The sequence below is a fragment of the Urocitellus parryii genome, chromosome 11 (genome assembly GCF_045843805.1).
Source record: "Urocitellus parryii isolate mUroPar1 chromosome 11, mUroPar1.hap1, whole genome shotgun sequence".
NCBI lineage: Eukaryota > Metazoa > Chordata > Mammalia > Rodentia > Sciuridae > Urocitellus > Urocitellus parryii.
The window spans coordinates 1,717,322-1,735,860 of NC_135541.1; the positions used below are offsets into that span (position 1 = coordinate 1,717,322).

The following is an 18,539-nucleotide window of genomic DNA, read 5'->3' on the forward strand; positions in this document are numbered from 1 at the left end:
ATGCACACCTGTGCACACCTACGCTCGTAAACATACGCATACACCTACACAGTCGTATGTACATATGCACACATGTACACATCCATGTATGCTCACACACATACACACACTCACCCTAGTCATACATACGTACATTCATACCCATGTGCATGCACACACATACATACATGTTCACATGCACAAATCATGCTCACATATACATTCATTCACATCTCACATATACACACCGACATGCACACTCACACACACATTATCACACACACACCATCACACATAGACGCACATGCTCACATGCACTCACACAACCACAAACCTCCATGCCCACACTCTCGTGTGCTCTCACATGCCACACGCTCACACACTAGCACAATCACACCTACACGCCCCTACATGGGCTCCTGGTGGAGGTGCTCTGGGGCTGGACGTGTCTGAACTCTTATCCTTGGCCATCAGGGTCCAGGCTGCTCACAGGGCTACCTGGGCATCCCTAAGGACAGAAGGCAGGGAACACCAGCCAGGGCCCGAGGTGGGTCCCCTCCTACCCACCCCAGGTACAACCTGGGTAGACGCGGTGTGTGAAGGCACAGGGCCCAGCTGCCAAGAGCATGCCAGGACCCCCAGTCCTCCATCCCTGGCCAGAGGACTGTAAGCATCCTCCCTGGCTGCTGCCCCTCCAGCCCTCTGCCTCCCTGAAGCCGCGCAGCAGCTGCATCCATCCTACTGGGCTTTGTGCCCACGGGACACCCACAGCACACACCTTGGCTGTGTGCATGTCCACTGCAGTGGTCATCTGGGAGCCGGGTGTCAGGGAAAGGCAGAGGAGGACAGCAGCATCTGAGTTTGCTGGGCAGGGTGTCAGCCCCTCTGGAGGCACTGGCCTTGGGCTGAAGGTCAGAGAGAAGCGCCCACTCGTCCTGACAGCTTGTCCCTCCCAGCAAGCCCTTCCCCTCCCAGGTTCCATCCTCTGCAAGTGCCACCGGCCCAGAGCATGGGTGTCCCAGGAAGCCCTGCACAGCCTGCCTGTCCTGCAGGGCCACAGCCTTGCCGTCTGCCCCGCCCTCTCGAGGGTCTCCAGGGCCCTCCCCTGGTGGTCTCCCTGGGTCCCTGGTGGGAACGCCTGTGCCTGGGATCTGGCCAGGGCTGGCTGTGCTGCCTTCCCCTCTCTCTGCTGTCACTGGCCTGTCCTGCTCTGGTCCACTGGGGCTCAGAGCAGCATGGACTGCCCTTGGTGGAGTGTGGGCCAGGGCCCGGGGGGTGGGGGGTCCCCACAGATAAATCATACGTGGCCTATCCCAGGGGTCTTCAGAGGGCACGTGGTCAGGCTGGGTTTGGCCAATGCCGTGGCACTGGGAGGCTCACAGCAGCCCTCGCTGGGGATGGCGCAGGGAGATCAGGCAGCCCACTGCTGGGAGGCATCGGCTAAGGGAGGCAGCATGGAGGCCCCCATGACCACTGGGCCACCTGGGAGAGGCCTATCTAACAGAGTGTCACCGGCCTTGGGAGAAGGTTCTAGAATGGCAGTCTCCAGCTGCCATCCAGAGTCTCAGATAGAGCCCTGCCCGGGCAAAAGCCCACAGTCACCACGGTCATCGGCAAAAATGGGCAGGCACCCCGTGCCAACGTCCAGGCAGGAGAGGAAGCTGGGCCCTGGGCCTTCAGGAGGGAGCCACACTGTGCTGTGGATGGGCCCTGTGCCTGGACAAGGCAGCCTCCCACCCAGGCTGGCCCATCCAGGGCAGTGGACGGGAGCTGGTGGCCCTGGCCAGTGGGCAGATGGCTGGTGCCCAGGGCCTTCAGAGAAGTTTCTGGCCCCTTGCACCAAGCCCCCATGACATGCCCAGGAGCCGGCAGCTGAGGTTGTTAGGGGTGACCTAGGGGAGCATGAAGGTGACGGGAGCCTGGGAGGGAGTTGACCCTTTGGGTAGGAGGTGGGCTGGGGGTCCAGGCAGGTGAGTAGGAGAGCCAGGACCCCCACTGCCACCAAGAAGGCAGTAAGAGCCAGCAGGAAGCTGTGGTGAGCCCCACACCGTGCCAACGGGCACAGATGTGCTTCTGCAGAGCAGGTGGCTCAGTGGGGCACGTAACCCTCTGTGTTGCTGTCCAGCAGGGTAGAAAAGCGGAAGGTGACGGACCCCGTGGGTGTCCTGAAGGAGAAGTACCTGAGGCCGTCCCCGCTGCTGTTTCACCCCCAGGTAAAACCCAGGCTGGCAGCTGGGCAGGCTCAGGGCCAGCACCCTCTCCTTTCCGAGGCAGAGGATCCTGCAGGGTTGGAGAGGATGAGGAGGGGGTCCTCACAGTGCAGGCCAGCAAGGCTGTCCAGGGGCCTTCCACCAGAGGAGCCCTACCCTCAGGGGGCCACTGACCCAAGACTGCGCTCCAGGAGGGCGGGAGTGTGCACTGGCGGGCTGGGAGGGGGGAGGGGAGCAGCCCAGGTGGCTCGGGGTAGAAGCTGGTCCTCCTGGGGGATACCTGAACCTGACGAACTGGGAAGTCCAGAGAGCACAGCTGCACGCAGAGGAGCAGGAGGTGCAGCTCCCCAAGAGCAGAGGGCACAGGCTCTCCTCAGGGACCCCTGCAGAGCACCAAAGCCTGGACCCTGGACTCAGCCCCACCAGCCTGCAGGCCCTCCTGCCTGCTCTCCTGCCCATGTCCTCCTGGGGGGTGGGCACAGCCCAGTTCAGAATCTTCCTGGGTCCCACCTGTCCTCCCTTCAAGGAGCCCAGGCGCCTCCCCAGAGCTGCAGGCCACTGCCCCAGGCCTCCCCCACCACCCGGAGGGTCCCGGGGCCTCCCAAGCCTGCCCCCGAAGCCTGCACGGGCATTGTTTGTCTGCCTTTCCCGCCTGGACACCCCTGGTTTGTGAAACCTGCGCCCTGGTTGAGTTCACAGCTAAACTTAGCACCTGCCATTGTTCTGCGGGGCCGTGAGTTTGGTTAATGACTTCCCCTGATTTATCCTCGGGCAGGCTGGAGGGGCAGACAAGCCAGCCGCACATCCTGTTGGGGGCGGGGGGTCTCCACGGGGAATATGATAGGGCAGACCAGGCTGGGCAGGCGGACCCACCCAAGCCCCAGGAAGAGAGGCCCAGCGGGGGCCCAGCTGCCCATTGTCCCTCCTGCCCACCCCTCGTGGGCCTACCACACCCCTGGCGGTCCCTGTGTCCCTGAGCCAGGAGGAAGGGGCAGGGGAGAGATGACTAATTAAATGGTCTGAGGTTGGGTTGCCACCTGGGCAGAAAGTGCCTGGTAGCCACTGGTCTCCCCCAAGAGGCCACCACTGTCCCTGCCTGGGCTGCTGAGGTGCCCAGCAAACCCTCTGCCTCTGAGTCCCATGGGGCAGGTGTGCAGCCCTGGGGGTGCAGAGCCAGGCCCCACCCAAGGGCAGCCCCTCACCTGCTCTGGGGTTCCTGGGGAGTCTCTGGGTGGCTGAGAGTCAGCGTGTTCCTAGGCACTGCTGGGCCTGAGGGCAGGTGAACAGCAGTCTCTGTGCCAGGGCTTCAGTGCTACCTTGGGGCCCAGGCCATAGGGGCCAAAGAAGGCTGGATAGTGGGCGAGAAAGCCAGGCACTTTCCACCGGGGGTCAGCGGGTACAGGCTGGAAGCATCCCAGGTCCTCTCGAGGCCTGTGTGCCTGCCCATTCCGACAGGGTGAAGATGGAACCCCTGTGGCCGGGCAGAGCCCAGAGCAGCATCCGAGGGGAGGCCCCACACAGTCTCCATTCAGCAGTGGCTTCCCCTCCGCCCCCCACTGCCCACGTGTCTCCACCACTGGAGCACGTAGCCTCGAGTCGCGCTGGGGCTGAGCCCTCTGTTTCCCGCCCTGAACAAGTGCCTGGCGAACAGCACCCTCCATGGTGCATGCCAGGCACTTGGACAAGGGGACAAGGGGCAGAGGGGTGGGTGCTGGCTGAAAGAACCCCCAGCCGCACCATGGGCTGGTTCCGTCCGCCCAGGGAAGGCTGGGGCAGAGACTTGGCTGTAAATGAGCAAGTACCTCCTGCAAAGACCTCCTGGTCCACCCCCGCCCCTCTGTGGGTGCTGGCTGCCAGGGCCCTGCCCAGGGCCAGTCTCTCCCGTGGTCACTGCACTTGGGACCATGAGTGGCTCCTTCCCTCTGTCTCCATCCGTCCACCCTGCCTTCCTTCACCCCGCCTCACCAGTCCCTTCTCTGTGCCCTCCAAGGCAAAACAGCTCCTATGGGTGCGTGGAGCAGAGGTGTGTGGAGGGCTCAGGGCCCCCTCCCAGGGCTAGTGACTGCTGCTGGGGCCCAGGCCTCACTGCCTGAGCTCTCTCCTTAAACCGGGAGCTTCGGCTTGATGAAGCCCCTCCTTCCTGTGGGCCCCTGCACCCAGCCTCCCCAGTGCCCACAGAAGAGCTGGGAGAAGCACCACTGAGACCTGAGCAGCTCCTTCAGCCTCTCCCCTCTCCTGCCAGCACAGTCTGGGGTGTTGACCAGGACTCCACCCAGCAGGTGGGAATGAGCAATCCTACCCCTCCCTTCCCCTTGAGCAAGCCCTTGACATCTCCAGGGGGCAGAGACAGTGACCTTTGCCTAGAGTCTGTGACTTTGGGCATTGTTGTTTTGAATTGGTTTCCAGGGGATCTTGTCTTAGCTGTTGGATTCCTTTTCTGCACTTTGCCTGCAATTATGAGATGCAGCCACTAGGTGGCAGTGGTTCCCCGGGCCAGTGGTCTGTTTTAAACAGATTCAGGTAGCATCTTAATTTTTCAAGGCTTATAAACAAAACAGATAGACAAGAACTAGGTGTGATTCTATGTATAACCCAAACTAGCCCACCAGGAGCGCTGCCAGGGATGTGCCAGCTGGGCATCGCTGACCTGGGTCAAGATAAGAGATTGGCTGATCCTGAGCATTGGCAGACTTCATGACTCATTTCCATGCAAACCGGGCAGTGAGGCCAGTTCTTAAGGGCCAGTTCCAGCTCCCTCTGGCTAGACCCTGGACTCCAGGGTAGGGACAGGGCAGGCTGCACAAGGTGTAAGACCCTGGAGGCCCCTGGTTCCAGTGACCACCGAGAACCTGCTGCTGTGCTCCTGTCCCCATGACGGAGGTCCACGCACTGAAGACAGCGTCTCTTGTGCCAGCAGATGTCAGCCATCGAGACCATGACAGAGAAGCTGGAGAGCTTCGCAGCCCTGAAAGCAGACTCAGGGGGCTCGCTGCAGCCCCTGCCCCACCACCCCTTCAACTTCCGGTCCCCACCCCCGACGCTCTCGGACCCCATCCTCAGGAAGGGCAAGGAGCGGTACACGTGCAGGTGAGCCCCTGCGTGCCCCTGGAGGACTGGTGGGAAGGTGCCCAGGTGCCCAGCTATGGCTGTGAACCTGTGCTTCTAGGAAGGTCGCCATGGCCACAGAGAAACATGGTGGCCATGACTGGCCAGTTAGCTGCTTGAGGCACCCTCTGCAACACATGACACAGCTGGTTCACGTGGGCCCAAACACAACCTTGGCCCACCAGCTGGAGGGGACCAACTGGCCAGCGTTAGACCCCGAAGGACCCCAGCACTTGGCCCTGCCACTTTCTATGGGAGGACACTCCCCAGCTGACCTTCTGGCTGTGCAGGCCTGTCCCACTCTGTCCCTGCCGCTGTGTCCGCTGCTGGGCAGAGGGGCCGAGAGGCTTCCAGGCAGGGGCTGGTTCACCCTCCTCTGTGGCCCACATCACGAGTCTCCGTAAGCCTGGGCCAGGCTCCAGGGCCCACGGGGAAACTGAAACCAGGGTGCAGAATGGGCCCTGCCCCGGGGGAGAGGCCTCCGGCGCTGCTGACCCAGCATGGAGAGAAGACGTCAGAAAGGACGGCCTGTCGCCTCCTCACACCTCCTCCTTCCACCCAGGTACTGTGGCAAGATCTTCCCCCGGTCAGCAAACCTCACGAGACACCTGAGGACGCACACCGGGGAGCAGCCGTACAGGTAGGAGCGGGGCAGGGCGGCGGGGCTGAGCTCCGAGGGCCGGGTGGGGGGCTGCGATTTTGGCTGCCTGCTTCCGCCTACCATGAACTCCCCTCCTTTGAGCAGGGACCCCCACCCTGCCTCTAGACCCTCAGAAGGGCCACAGCCCCTGGAGCAGCAGTGGGCAGGAGCCAGGGTGATCTCGCTGAGTCCTGGGGTCTGGTCACTCTCTGGGCCTCTGTCTTCTGAGCCCACTGCTATCCTGCTCCCTCAGAGGTTGTAAGGAGGAGGCAAAAGTTACCCAGGAAGCTTCCAGAAAGCAGGTGCAGGTAGCTGCTCTCCACCTGTGGCTGGAATGTCCATGGGGACAGCAGCCCAGAATCCGAGTGCGTCCACCTGAAGCTGGGGCCCCAGGGTGTCTGTGGAGCAGCTCAGTGTCATGGGCACCCACAGCTCCTCGCCTCTCACAATGGCTGCGGCTGCCGCCCCCTGTGGTGGACCAGGGAGTGGGTGGACCGCCGGGCAGGAGCTCTGAGCGAGCACGGGTCCCATCCTGGCTTGGGGGTGCCCCAGGGGTTCACTCTGGTTCGTAGGCAGGCCGGGGGGGGGGCACACACCTGCTCCCACCTCACTCCTCTCTCCTGGATGTGGACGTCATTGAAGCAGAGCTCACAGCAGCCCCCAGCGAGTCCCACCACCCCCACTCCAGTGAGAGGAGGCCGAGGCTCTGAGATGTCCCTCAGCTGACTGCTGTGTCCCCAGGTCCCTGTCCTCTCTGTCCCTTGGGCCTGTGGGAAAGGAAAGGGCTGAGGGTGGCACCCTGACTCTCCTGAAGCCCTGCCCAGTCAGGGAGTGGGCCTCTTAGACAGAGCCCAGGCAACTGTGACCCCGAGACAAGCGGGAAATGCCCGTTTCTCTGCCAGGACCGTTTTAGTAACGTCCTGGGGTGTGTCTGGCCAGCCGAGGCCTTGGGAATAAAGAGCATTTGGCACAGTTGAGGTTGACAGCAGCAGATGCCTGTACTGTGGCCACACAGAGCTCCAGGTCACCAGGAATGGACCCTATGATGCTATGCGCCCCGGGGATTCAGTCTGTGTGCCCATCCCCGGGGAGGGCGGCCACGGGGGCCCGGTGTGCGTGCTGGTCCCCGAGCCCCACACAGATATATGGAGAATCTCCAGCGTCCCTGGGGCTGAGTCCCTGGCAGGGTAGGTGACAGCCCTGACGGGTCCAGTGACTGTGCCCTCAGCCCTCCCCACACACCGGCACCCGGCCCACTCTCCAAAACAGTGACTTACAACTTAACAAAGGTGAACAGCAGAAAGATTTATTTGGTCTGGTCCCCTCCCAGCAAACGAGCTTGTGTTTTTTCTGTAACGAGAGCCGACTTTTGGACAGTGTGGCGTGCTAAGAGCCCCCAGAGGGTCGAGCCGTGTTTATAGAAGAATTTAATTATCATTGATTTCTTTTGCTCTCTCCAATCTGTGAGTTTCGGCTTTGGTAACAGTAATTGCTTCACAAGTTTGTGCTGCAAATCCTGACTTGGTCTGGCTCAGGCAACCTGCTCTGAGGAGTAGCTCCCCTCCGTTTGGGAGCCCTGGTGGTCTCTAGACTTGCTTTGATCAGCACAGGATTTTAAGTCAGAAGAGAAAAATTCATGGCCCCTCTCAAAAGCCCACTGTGCAGGACACAGTCCCGCCACGAGGTGCTGAACCCCGATGCTGGCCCAGGTGCGAGCCCCTCCTCCGTGGCAGCACCACGTGCATGCCCACTGCATGTCAACGTGCACATATGTGCCTCTGTGTGCCCGGGAGGGGCTGGCCCCTCGCCAGCAGGAGGACACGGGGCTTTTGGCAGGATGATCAAAGCAGAGGATCAGAAGCATCTTCCTTGTAAGTCCTTGGATTATCTAGAGGCATCAGAAGGTGTTTAGGCCCTGGCATGGAGGGAGGCTGGCCTCCCACCATCCCGGCAGCAGGGGGTCCTTGGCTGCGGCCTCCCCTGGGTGAAGCAGAAGACGAGGTGTGGCCAAAGATGCTCACTTCCTGAAGCCCCAGCACCGGGCGGGGCAGGATTGGGGCTGGAGAGCAATGAAGATTGAATTGGGAACACCGGGGCTGCCCCAGGGTCCTTCCTCCCAGCCACACTGAGCACGTCTCACACGAGCTTTCGCCGGCGCCCGGGTGCAGCTGGGTGCCCCTCTTCCCCCAGGGCCCCGTCCCAGCCCGTCCCAAGGCTGCTAAGCAAGGCAAGTGGTGTTTCCGTCAGGGGCTCCGGAGGCCCTCACAGGCCCTTGTTCTTGTTTATTTTAATTTTTAGGACTGGGCTTCAAAATCTCTCTTTTTTTTTCTTTCACTCTTAAAGTGACCAACAGCAGTTCCCTGGTGATGGCTGGTGGTGGCCCCGCAGGTCCCAGGGAGGGGCCCACTGGCTGGGGCCTGTTTCACCTTCCGCTGCCACCCCGTCCCTGCGCACCCCCAGACTCTGCTCCCTCACAGCCCTGGACTCGCTGCTCCCCTGAGTTTCACATGGACGTCTCTGTCTAGGCCAAGAGAGGCCACAGGCAGGACACCACAACCCAGTGGACGCTGGCCCTTCCCTGACCCCCAGACGCACAGGCCCCACCCCCCACACCTGCTTCAGGCTCAGTCTCTGCTCAGTGTTTGTGGGGAGATGCATCAGAGGGTCCCCACATTCCCAAAGGAACCAACCAGGAACTGAGCTGGCTGGGTGTGAGCGTGAGCTCGCCTTCAGACAGGCTGGCCCACGCCAGCCACCCCAGGGCTCTCAGTGCCGCTGCCCGGGAGGCCTTCGCTGGGCAGACACCAGATCAAGCTTGTCCTTCCGGAGCGATGGCCTCGAGGAACCAGAAATCCGGGGAGCCTGGCTCCCCGGGGTCTGCATGTTGGGGGGGTATGGGCCCCAGCGGGAGAGTGCACTGGGATTAAAATGCCTCCTTTCTGGGCTCTTTGTGGGTACACTGGTTGGAGGAACCCCAGCCTTTCTGGCCCAGTCCTGGGGGAGCTCAGACCATGGCCTGCACCTGTTATTGCTCCGGTGGAAAAATCCAAGACAGCCAGCACCTCTGGCCTCTCAGATGGTCAGTCAGGTTGCCGACGGTCCCCAGGCTGAGCCGGGAAAGGCTGTGAGCAAGCCCTGTGCTCCCTGGGACATCCACATGCCTGAGGCCCCTCAGCAGAGACAAGGAGGTGCAGGGTCCTGCAGAGAGGTGCAGCCAGGATGGGGACAAGGGACCGAGGAGGCGGGCATGCCGAGGACCAGTGTACGGCCCTGGAGCAGCACGTTGCCCGTGCATTGTAGAGAAGGCTGGGGTGGACCTGGCCTCAGGCAAGAGTGGGTGCACCCATGGGAGCAGCAGTTGGGGCTGCCAAGCCCAGACAGAAGGCCTGGGCACGGGGGCCACTCCTTCCTGTCAGCACACCCCCCCCACTTCTGGGGTACTCGCTATCAACCTGCAGGGTTGTGTCAGGTGGCCTGTAGATGGGGCACTTGCAGGCTGAGTCCAGGGACAGTTTTGTGCACCTGCACCCTTCACACAGGGTGTGCTTGTCTCCAGTCCAGCAGTGTCCAGATGTGGGGCCCAGGACCTGCCCCGAGGGCATGCTTCTGGCCCCTCGGGCTCCCTGGGCAGGGCCTACACCAGCCGCTGATGTCAGTCCAGACCCCTCCCATGGGTGGCACAGGGCTGCAAAGGCCACTCCTACAGAGACCCTCCCTGCTGTGTCCTGAAGTGCCCTCGGGCAAGTGTCCACATGACCAAGGCTCGTGACCGGCATGCTGGGCTGGAGTGTCCACCAGCACCAAATGTGGGTGAGGTGGGGCCTCACGGGGCCCTGGCCGGTGGGACTTCTGACTGCCCCCACCCGTGCCCCCACCCAGGCAGCTGCACGGGCCCTGCGTCCCAAAAGCCTCGGCCAGGCAGGGCCACGCCCAGAATGCCCGGGACCTTACACAGTGGACACAGCGGCGCTTGCTTTTCAAGCATGCAAACGCACACCTCATACAAACAAAGTCACCCAGCGCCCCCGCCCGAGACCCTGACGAGCCTCCTGGGGGCTCTCTGAAGGCCAACCTCCTGCCCACGTGTGGCGCCCCTGCTGGCTCTGGCCACCTCCCCTCCACCTGCCCTCCACAGTGCAGAACCCGCTCTTCCCAGGGCACTCGCGGGTCTCCAGAGCTCAGAGACCCCTTCAGCCCTGGACCCTCGGCTCGGCTCTTTGTTTCGGTTTGGGCTTTCTTGCTGCCCAGTGTGCGGGTCACTTCAGGGCCTTCAGGGTGGTGCACAGCAGGGACCCTCCCTGGGGAAGCTGGGCAGAGGGCGGGCTTCCTCACCTGTGTGTCAGGGCTCTGCTCTGAGGAACAGAGTCAGGACCGGCGTCTTGTGCAGAGTGCAGGCTGCTGAGACCCTGCTGCCCAGATGGGACATACAGATCAACTGAGCCCAAGGGTGGTGACTAGGGAGGTCGGCATAGCCCCAGGCCGTCCTCAGCCCTCTGGCTGCAGGTCGGGAGCCCCGCACCCCACCCGCCAGGGCAGCTAAGCATTAACAGGTTTGTCACCCTGCAGCCCCAGTGAGACACAGGGCCGCTCAGAGGGCACTTGGGAGCCTTCCTGCTGCAGAGCAAGGCTGGGGGAGGGCCTCCCTCCACCTGGGAAGCTGGGGGCGGCTCTCAGCTCTGGCGTGTTGTAATGCTGCCCTCTTGAGGCTGCTGGGAGCATGTCGCCCCAGGCTGCGTACATGCCCGGCCCTGGATGCCGGAGGCCCAGCTGGACCGGCGGCACACTCAGGGCTCCTTCAGACAGGATCTGCTGCTTCAGGTGGCAGCCTGGGTGGAGGCCAGCCCCTGCCCACCGCCCATGCGCCTGTCTTCCAGGTGCAAGTATTGCGACCGCTCCTTCAGCATCTCCTCCAACCTCCAGCGGCACGTGCGCAACATCCACAACAAGGAGAAGCCCTTCAAGTGCCACCTGTGCAACCGCTGCTTCGGGCAGCAGACCAACCTGGACAGGCACCTCAAGAAGCACGAGCACGAGGGCGCGCCAGGTGGGCCGCGGGGGGCGCCGGGGGCGGGCGGGAGGGGAGGTGCTGGGGGGACAGGCAAGAGGGCAGCTGAGAGCACTCCAGGCAGGTCCTGCTGGGGGTGCCCCTGACACCTGCCCCTCCACAGTGAGCCAGCACGCGGGGGTCCTCACGAACCACCTGGGCACCAGTGCCTCTTCCCCGACCTCCGAGTCGGACAACCACGCACTTTTAGACGAGAAAGAGGACTCCTACTTCTCTGAAATCAGGAACTTCATCGCCAACAGCGAGATGAGCCAGGCATCCTCGAGAACAGACAAGCGGTAAGAACAGACAACCCCAGAGGGCTGACCTTGGCTACCCTCTGCCAGGGCAGGCGACCTTGACCCTGGACAGGACCAGGTCCCAGGGCAGAGGAAGGCCCCAGGCCGTGAGAGGCAGACCCCTGCCTGGCTGTCCCCCCACCCCCAGCATCGCAGAGCCACCAGGTGAGGGACTCGGTGCCTGGCACACAGCTGAGCGGCACTGGCTCTGCCGCTGTCAACAGAGGCGTGTGCAGAGCTCCTGCCACAGCCCAGCCACGCCCAGAAGCCCAGGGCGCTTCTGTCCACTCCAGGCACTCACTAATGGTTCCCAGCAAGACTGCTGCCCCTTTAAACATGCTTGTACACACTCACACACACACACCTACACAGGCACACTTCAACTTACAGTGGGGCCATGTCCTCACAAAACATCCCGCGTGGGACATGTTGTAAGCAGAAGCTGCTGTCCGCAGCCTGACCTCTGAACTCCAGTGTGGCCACACCTGCTGAGGTGTGCGCAGAACACGCACCTCAGCCTCAGGTGAGTGCTGATGTCAAATGTCATCCCTACATCCCGCACTGTGCAGGCCTGGCTGTCCCTCCTGACCGTAGGGCTAATGGAGGCGGTGACTCACTGCCACTGCCCAGCGTTAAGACATGTCCTCCTGTCTGAAGTCCAAAACTCAAAGTAAGGTTTCCAGCAAATACAAATCACTTTCATTCCACTGTGAAGTTGAGAAATCCTGAGTGGAACCACGAAGTCAGAGACCGTACACACAAGCAGGCATGTGACACACGTGTACACATGTGCATGCAGGCAGGGCACACACGTGCACACACATGTGCTTATGCATATGTGTGCCTGCACGTACCTTGTATGTGGGGGCATGTGTGGGTGCACATGTGTAGCGTGTGCATGTGTGGGCATGTGCGTGTGTACAATGCTCTACACGTGCACACACAGAACAGCAGAACAGTGGCAGGACTCGGCTTCAGGACTTGGGTGTTCTGTGCAACCTCGCGACCAGGGCTCTGTGTGTGGCCTGCCCAGGGCCCTCCTTCCAGAGGGGAGCTCAGAGCCCAGGAGACAGGATGCAGAACATCTGCAGGACAGCCAGGTGCTGCAGACCCCAGAAGGGCTCAGGCAGGGACCCCCGGTGCCTGGCCCAGCCTGGCAGCCAGCCCGGAGCCTGCAGCCCAGCCCCAGCCCCCATCCCAGTGGCCCTGGTGGCTGCAGCTCGGGTGTGACGAAGGTCCCTGTAGACCCGGCTGCCCCAGGCCTGGCTGCCCTTCCAGGACAGGGCTGCACCCTCCTGCTCTTGGTGCTCCTGGGACCTTGGGGAAGTCCCTTTGAGCAATCAGTGACAGAGAACTTAGCCTGTGCTTCTGCCCCTGGCAAGGAGAGCTCACCTGTAGGGCCCTCTTACCCTCATCCGGGGCCCAGGTGCAGCCCAAGTCCTGCTCCCCATCCTTGGCTGCAGACACAGTGACGGAAGGGCCCTCTCCTGCCACTCTGAGAACACCTCCTCACTGCCAAAGACCACCCCACCCGGCCCTCGAGGCCCTGGGCAGAGCCAGACAAAGAAGGAATGAGAACTCGCCCTAGGCGTCCTCACTGGGTGACCCAGGGCCAGTGCCAAGGTCCTGGGGCAGTCTGAGGACAGCAAGACCCCCACGCACCACAGTGGCAGGCCAGGCACTCCACTGCGCCATGAGGACAGGGGCATCTCTGGAAGGACAAGTGTCCCAGCTTGCGGATGAGGACAGGAGCCCTGCCATCCCAACCCTGGCCTGGCCATGGGGCACTCCAGCAGGCCTCCCCACTGCCCCTCCCCACAGCCAGAGGGTGAGCAGCCCCCACCCCAACCCGGGCACACCTGGTCCCACGCCCCACAAAGCCCAAGGTTGGGCCTCGCCCAGGCCCCGGACAGCCTGTCCTGCTGCAGCGAGGCCCAGGGCCCAGCTGGCTTTGCCCTTCACTGTTCCCTGTCACTGTCACCCATGATAGCGGGGCACGGTCGACTTTAGTCAGCCCACCTGGTGGGGACGCTGGCGGTCCCACTTGGGGCTAGAAGCAGCTAACACCATGTGGCTCTCGGTCAGTAGGTGAGGCCAAGGCCTGCCAGGCTTCCTGGCCCAGCAACCCCCTCAGCCCCTGGGTTGGACTGTGTTCCCAAAGTTCCCCCGTGGAACCCTCACCCCGGCGCACCTGGGCATGACAGTGTGGGGACAGGGTCTCCACAGGGGAGAGGGAGTGACCGTGAGGACTGCTGCAGTGAGGTGGCCTCTGGACCCTTACGAAAGGGGCAGTGTGAACACACAAGGAGAGCCCTGTGGGGACAGAGGACAGAGACGCCAGGAGCCAGGAGACAGTTTCCCCTCAAATTCAGAAGGACCTTGAGCCACACCTCACCGACTCGGGAGCGTCGGCCTGCGGAGCTGTCAGCACCCAGGCCACCAGCACCTCGCCAACCAGTGGCCGTCCTCCTGTCTGAAGCCGAGAGCAGCCTGCCAGACCTGAGTGGACCCTGCTGCACCCACTCGCACCCATGGCAAGTGTTCTGTGCAGGGTGAGCAGGCAGGAAAGAAAGAGGGTAGATCCTGCTCCCCAGAGAGCAGGGATCCCACGCAGACCTACGTGGGACCCGCCTGGGACGTCTGCAACTGGCTGCCCGGTGCACCTGAGGAGGCGTCGGCCTGCGGTCCACCTGCCACTCATCCTGTCTGCAGAGTGGACCGTGAGGGCCAAAGGCCAGACCCCTGCCAAGGTCACCCCACAGAGAGCCAGGGCAGGCAGCGGGACCCAGTCTCCCTGGCACCTGAGCCTCCCGCTGCTTGACCCACGTGTGCACGGAGGCTCCTGGCCAACCAGCCAACAAGGGGACTCTGGATGTGTCCCTGAGCCCCTGACCTCTGGAGACTCAGCGCATCCCACAAGGCAGCTCTGGGGACAGCTTCGCCAGCACCTTCCCGTCTTGGGAGAGCTGGCCATCGAGGGTCTCCCGCTCAGCCAGGCGCTGTGGAGGCGCCACCTTCAATGCCAAGAACCGACCCCGTGTCCACCTGAGACCGTGTGTGCTGCCCGGTGCTGCTGCCGACAGTCCCCCAGGGCCCAGCAGGACGAGAGTGGGGGCTCTGGAAGCCACAGTGGAGGACACCTTTGCCCCTCATGGGGGCCCTCTGCCAGCAGGAGCAACCGCCGGTGTCTGCAGCCCCGGGCCCTGGCGGCCTTGGGCGTGAAGAGGAGTGCACCTGGGCGGGACTTTCTGCGGGGCCTGAGAGCTCTCCCCCCTTGCTGGCTTTTCTCTTTTTTCTTTAGTAAGGAGGAGCCAGAGTAGAAGCCTCGTGCCCAGGACGCAGTGACCTGGGGCTGTGAGGCGGGATCCGAGGTCTCTGAACAAGCTTGGCCGGGCTGGTGTAGACGGCTGACAGCAGGCAGCTTGAGCCCAGTGTCCCACATGTCCCTCGGGGGTCCCCTCGTGGCCCCGAGTCCCTGTGCCTGGCTGGGGAACATGTGCAGATTTGGGCACCACGGGCCCTGGACAGGGCGTGCAGGCACCCTTGGGCAGTGCCCAACCCTGTCTCAAGCACAGGACTACTTCTCCAGGCCCAGCCGCAGCCTTTTCCCTGACACACGCACTCCCCAGGAGCCCCTGAATGGCCTGGTGTCCACTGCTGGGGGACCTGTTTCTGTCCCTGCGTCCCCCCACGACCCTCTCCTCTCCGGTGACCTCCCCCCCCCCCCATCGCTCTCCGTCCATGGCAGGGAGCATGGCTGGGCCCAGGGAGGCCACCAGCTGCCCAGGACCCAGAGCTTAAGGATTCTGACATAAATGCCAGGTCTCCTGGGGAGAGCTGGGAGGCCACGGGGAGGCGCAGGGAAAGAGCTGAGCCCCTGCTGGCCTTGGGGGCGGGCGAGGCAGGGCCCCTGAGCACAGCCGGCTTCCCCCCTGTCGCTTCAGGCCAGAGATCCAGGAGCTGGGCAGCAACCCCCCGTGTCCAGGCTTAGCCAGCGAGAAGCCAGAGGATGTGGAGGAGGAGGAAGAGGAGGAGCTGGAAGAGGAGGACGAGGACAGCCTGGCCGGGAAGTCGCAGGACGACACGGTGTCCCCCACACCCGAGCCCCAGGGAGTCTACGAGGACGAGGAGGACGAGGAGCCACCTGCCTCCCTGGCCGTGGGCTTTGACCATACCCGAAGGTGGGGGCGGCTGGGGGCTGGGGGAGAGCCGGGGAGGGACTGAGCATCTCCAGGTGACCATCCTCTTCAGGACGTCCTCCTCTGCCAGGAGGCACCTCCCTCCAGGGCTCCTCCCTGCCCAGCAGGTGTGGCTTCTGCAAGCCCCTGTAGGAAGCCCAGGGGGTCTGGAGCCTCCGAGAGGCTGGAAGGAGAGGGCAGTAGGGAAGGTGTCCTCTGTCGGACAGGACCTGAGGGTCCAGGCACTGCCATGAGGCTACTCCCTGCTGTGTCCACCCCAGCAGTGCTGTCCGGCCTCGAGAGGGGCAGTAGGTACAGGGGAGTCCTACCAACTAGAACCACTTCCCTTGGCACTGGGGTGACATGGCCAGCATTCCAAGACCCCCAGGGGAGGCCCTCTGGAGACGGCATTTCCTGGGCAGTTCTGGGTCCAGGGAGGGCAGCCTGGGCCCCTGCAGAGCTGCCTGGAGTCTCTCAAAATGCAGGCCTCCCTCCCAGCCCTCCGTCTCTAGACCAGAGACCACATCTGCTGTCAGTCGTGTGTGTGACCCTCTCGGCCCCGTGGGGCCCTCTGTCCATCCGCTCTCCTGCATCCGTGGCTTCCGTCTAGGCGTCCTGTGTCCATGTGTCTGTCTCCTTGTGCATGTGGCTTGTGGAGACCCATGGCATGCAGGCAGGCACACAGCCAGCCATGCAGCGTCCGACGGGCGGCCGGCGGCCAGACCAGCTAACCCCGGCCCCCCTGGTCCTTGGTGCAGGTGTCTTGAGGAGCCAGAGGGCGGCCTGTCAGCTTTGGAGCCGACGCCGGCCTTTGGGAAGGGGCCGGATCTCCACAGAGCAGCTGAGGAAGCATTTGAAGTTAAAGATGTGCTTAATTCCACCTTAGATTCTGAGGCTTTAAAACAGACCCTGTACAGGCAGGCTAAGAACCAGGTAGGTACCTTCAGAGCCCTGCCCTCCCTTCCGTCTCCACCTGGCTCCGGGCCACCACACCTCTTGTCCTCCCCTCCCGCTGTGGCCCTCCCTTGCCCCAGGGAAGCTCAGGACCCCTCCTCATCGTGCCCACTGAACTGAGCTCAAGTGAAGCCCTAGTGACCACCAGGGTCCCACCGCCAAGGTGAAGCAGGAAGAGGTTGAGAACAGAGAGTGGGCAGCCGGGTCTCAGACGCAGGAGTAGGGGCCACTTTCGTCCCATCCCTAGTGGGTAAGGTCCCAAGAACAGCTGCTTGGGTCTCCCTATCTCTGATCCAGCTTTTCCTGGGGGACGCTGCCCTATCAAGTGGTCACCACTCCAAGCTAGAGCAGCCTGGGGTGAGTCAGGGCACCAGGCTCAGCCTGGCACATCGCATCTCCATGCCTAGGGCAGCAGCCACAGGACCCTGCCCGCTGTGCCTCTGCAGCAAGAGGCTCTGGTCCCTCCACTCTCTCTGCTGCAGGGCGTGGCCCAGCCCAAGAGTCTCATCAAAAGCTGTCTGCATGTCTGTCTTCGTCTTCTACTAATGCTGTCCAGAATGTTTGCTTGGGGGGACCGGCACTTGCTTCCCCATCACCCCACCCATGAACACACAGAATACTCCGAGTGTCCCAGGCCTGGTCACCTCCTGCCCTGAGGCCTGGGCAGAAGGACGTCCTGTTGCTGACTAAAGCCGGGAAACACATTCCCATTCCCTAATAACTCGTCAGCTCAGAAATGCTGCCCTTTTTGTTTGTAGAAGTAGCTCTGTGACGACGCCACAGCTGCCAAGGCAGGTGTCCCCAGGCCCCTGCCCCTCCAGGCAGGGAGGACCCTGTGGGTGTGGGGTCTTAGCAGTACCTCCCACCAGGTCCCAGGGCCCTCCCAGCACAGACACCTGTCACCAGGAAGATCAAAGTGGGGGATGAAAGGCGAGTGCAGGGAGCACCCCCAGGAGGCCACGGGGTTCTGTGTGCACTAGAGGCTCCTGGCCAGGCCACGGTGTCTTGGTGCCACTCTGGACAAACACCCCCTGCCCTGTTCTGACCCCTCACACGCCTCTGTCTTCCAGGCCTGGGGAAGACCCCAGTCACCTTTGCCCACCTCTCCCCATCTGACAGGGCCAGGCCAAGCTGGCCAGGGGCCAGCGGAGGTTGGGGACAAGGTTCAGCCCTTCCTGTCTGTGACACTGCTCACCTGTCCTGTGTCGTCCCCCTGCCAGGCATATGCAATGATGCTGTCCCTTTCCGAGGATGCTCCTCTCCACGCCCCCTCCCAGAGCTCGCTGGACGCTTGGTTGAACATCGCGGGAGCCACGTCGGAGTCTGGAGCCTTTAACCCCATCAACCACCTCTGAGGGGCCAGGAGGCCCCAGGGCCAGAGTCCAAAGTCGGGGTGCCAGCTGCGGGGAATGGCGGCGGGCCCCCGGAAGCCCCTGCCACCTGCACTGGAGCACTGCTCGGCGCCCAGCCCCCACCCTCCAAGTTCAATTCTGACTTCTCCAGGGAAAACTTGGAACCCAACACTCCCCAAAGCAGCCGTGGCACCTCCCTGCCTCTGAGGACCGGCCCTGGGAATAGCCTTCAGTCTCGGCGAGCACCAGCGACGCTCAGGCTGCTCTTGGAGCGGAGCTGCCTTGAAGAAGAGCATGGCGGGTGAGGGTGGGATCTCAAGCCCGGATGGGAGCCTGCGTGGCACCGGAGAGTGCACAGAGGACGCAGGTGTGCCCGGAGGAGACACAGGCGCAGTTTTTATAATGAAAATGACCAGAATGACCCTTTTGGTAATCTTATTGACTACAGAGTCTATTTAAGCATGTGGGTTTTAAAAAAAATAGACAGTATTTTTTAAAAAAAAAATCAAACAAAATGACTTGCAAATTGTTTTTTAAAAGTAATTTTGCATTGCTTTGGAATTTCAGCTTATTTGCCAACCCAAGCCTGCCTGGGCAGCCAGCGCTGTGCTTGGGGTGTACCCTTTATACTGTAGATAATGGAGAATTTTCTATCGTTGATCCTATTTGTACAAGCCAAGGTGATTCTGGGTGCCCCCCCCCAGACAGAAAAGAGGCCCGGGGACGCTCCTTTGAACGTGCGCAGACCCTGCTGAGGAATTCCTGGACTTGGTGCCTG

The 18,539-nt window shown here is 62.3% G+C and overlaps 1 protein-coding gene across 1 annotated transcript in view; it reads left to right on the plus strand.

The window, feature by feature from the left end:
* Nucleotides 1-18,008, plus strand: part of Prdm16 (PR/SET domain 16) — a 305,414-nt gene extending 287,406 nt beyond the window's left edge. The window contains exons 10-17 of the mRNA XM_026412875.2: nucleotides 2,105-2,192; nucleotides 5,107-5,276; nucleotides 5,857-5,934; nucleotides 10,809-10,978; nucleotides 11,103-11,277; nucleotides 15,222-15,458; nucleotides 16,214-16,388; nucleotides 17,630-18,008. Of these exons, the coding sequence (XP_026268660.1) occupies nucleotides 2,105-2,192; nucleotides 5,107-5,276; nucleotides 5,857-5,934; nucleotides 10,809-10,978; nucleotides 11,103-11,277; nucleotides 15,222-15,458; nucleotides 16,214-16,388; nucleotides 17,630-17,764 (1,228 nt within the window). The 3' untranslated portion in view covers nucleotides 17,765-18,008. The remainder of the gene's footprint in view (nucleotides 1-2,104; nucleotides 2,193-5,106; nucleotides 5,277-5,856; nucleotides 5,935-10,808; nucleotides 10,979-11,102; nucleotides 11,278-15,221; nucleotides 15,459-16,213; nucleotides 16,389-17,629) is intronic.
* The last annotated feature ends 531 nt before the right edge of the window (nucleotides 18,009-18,539 follow it).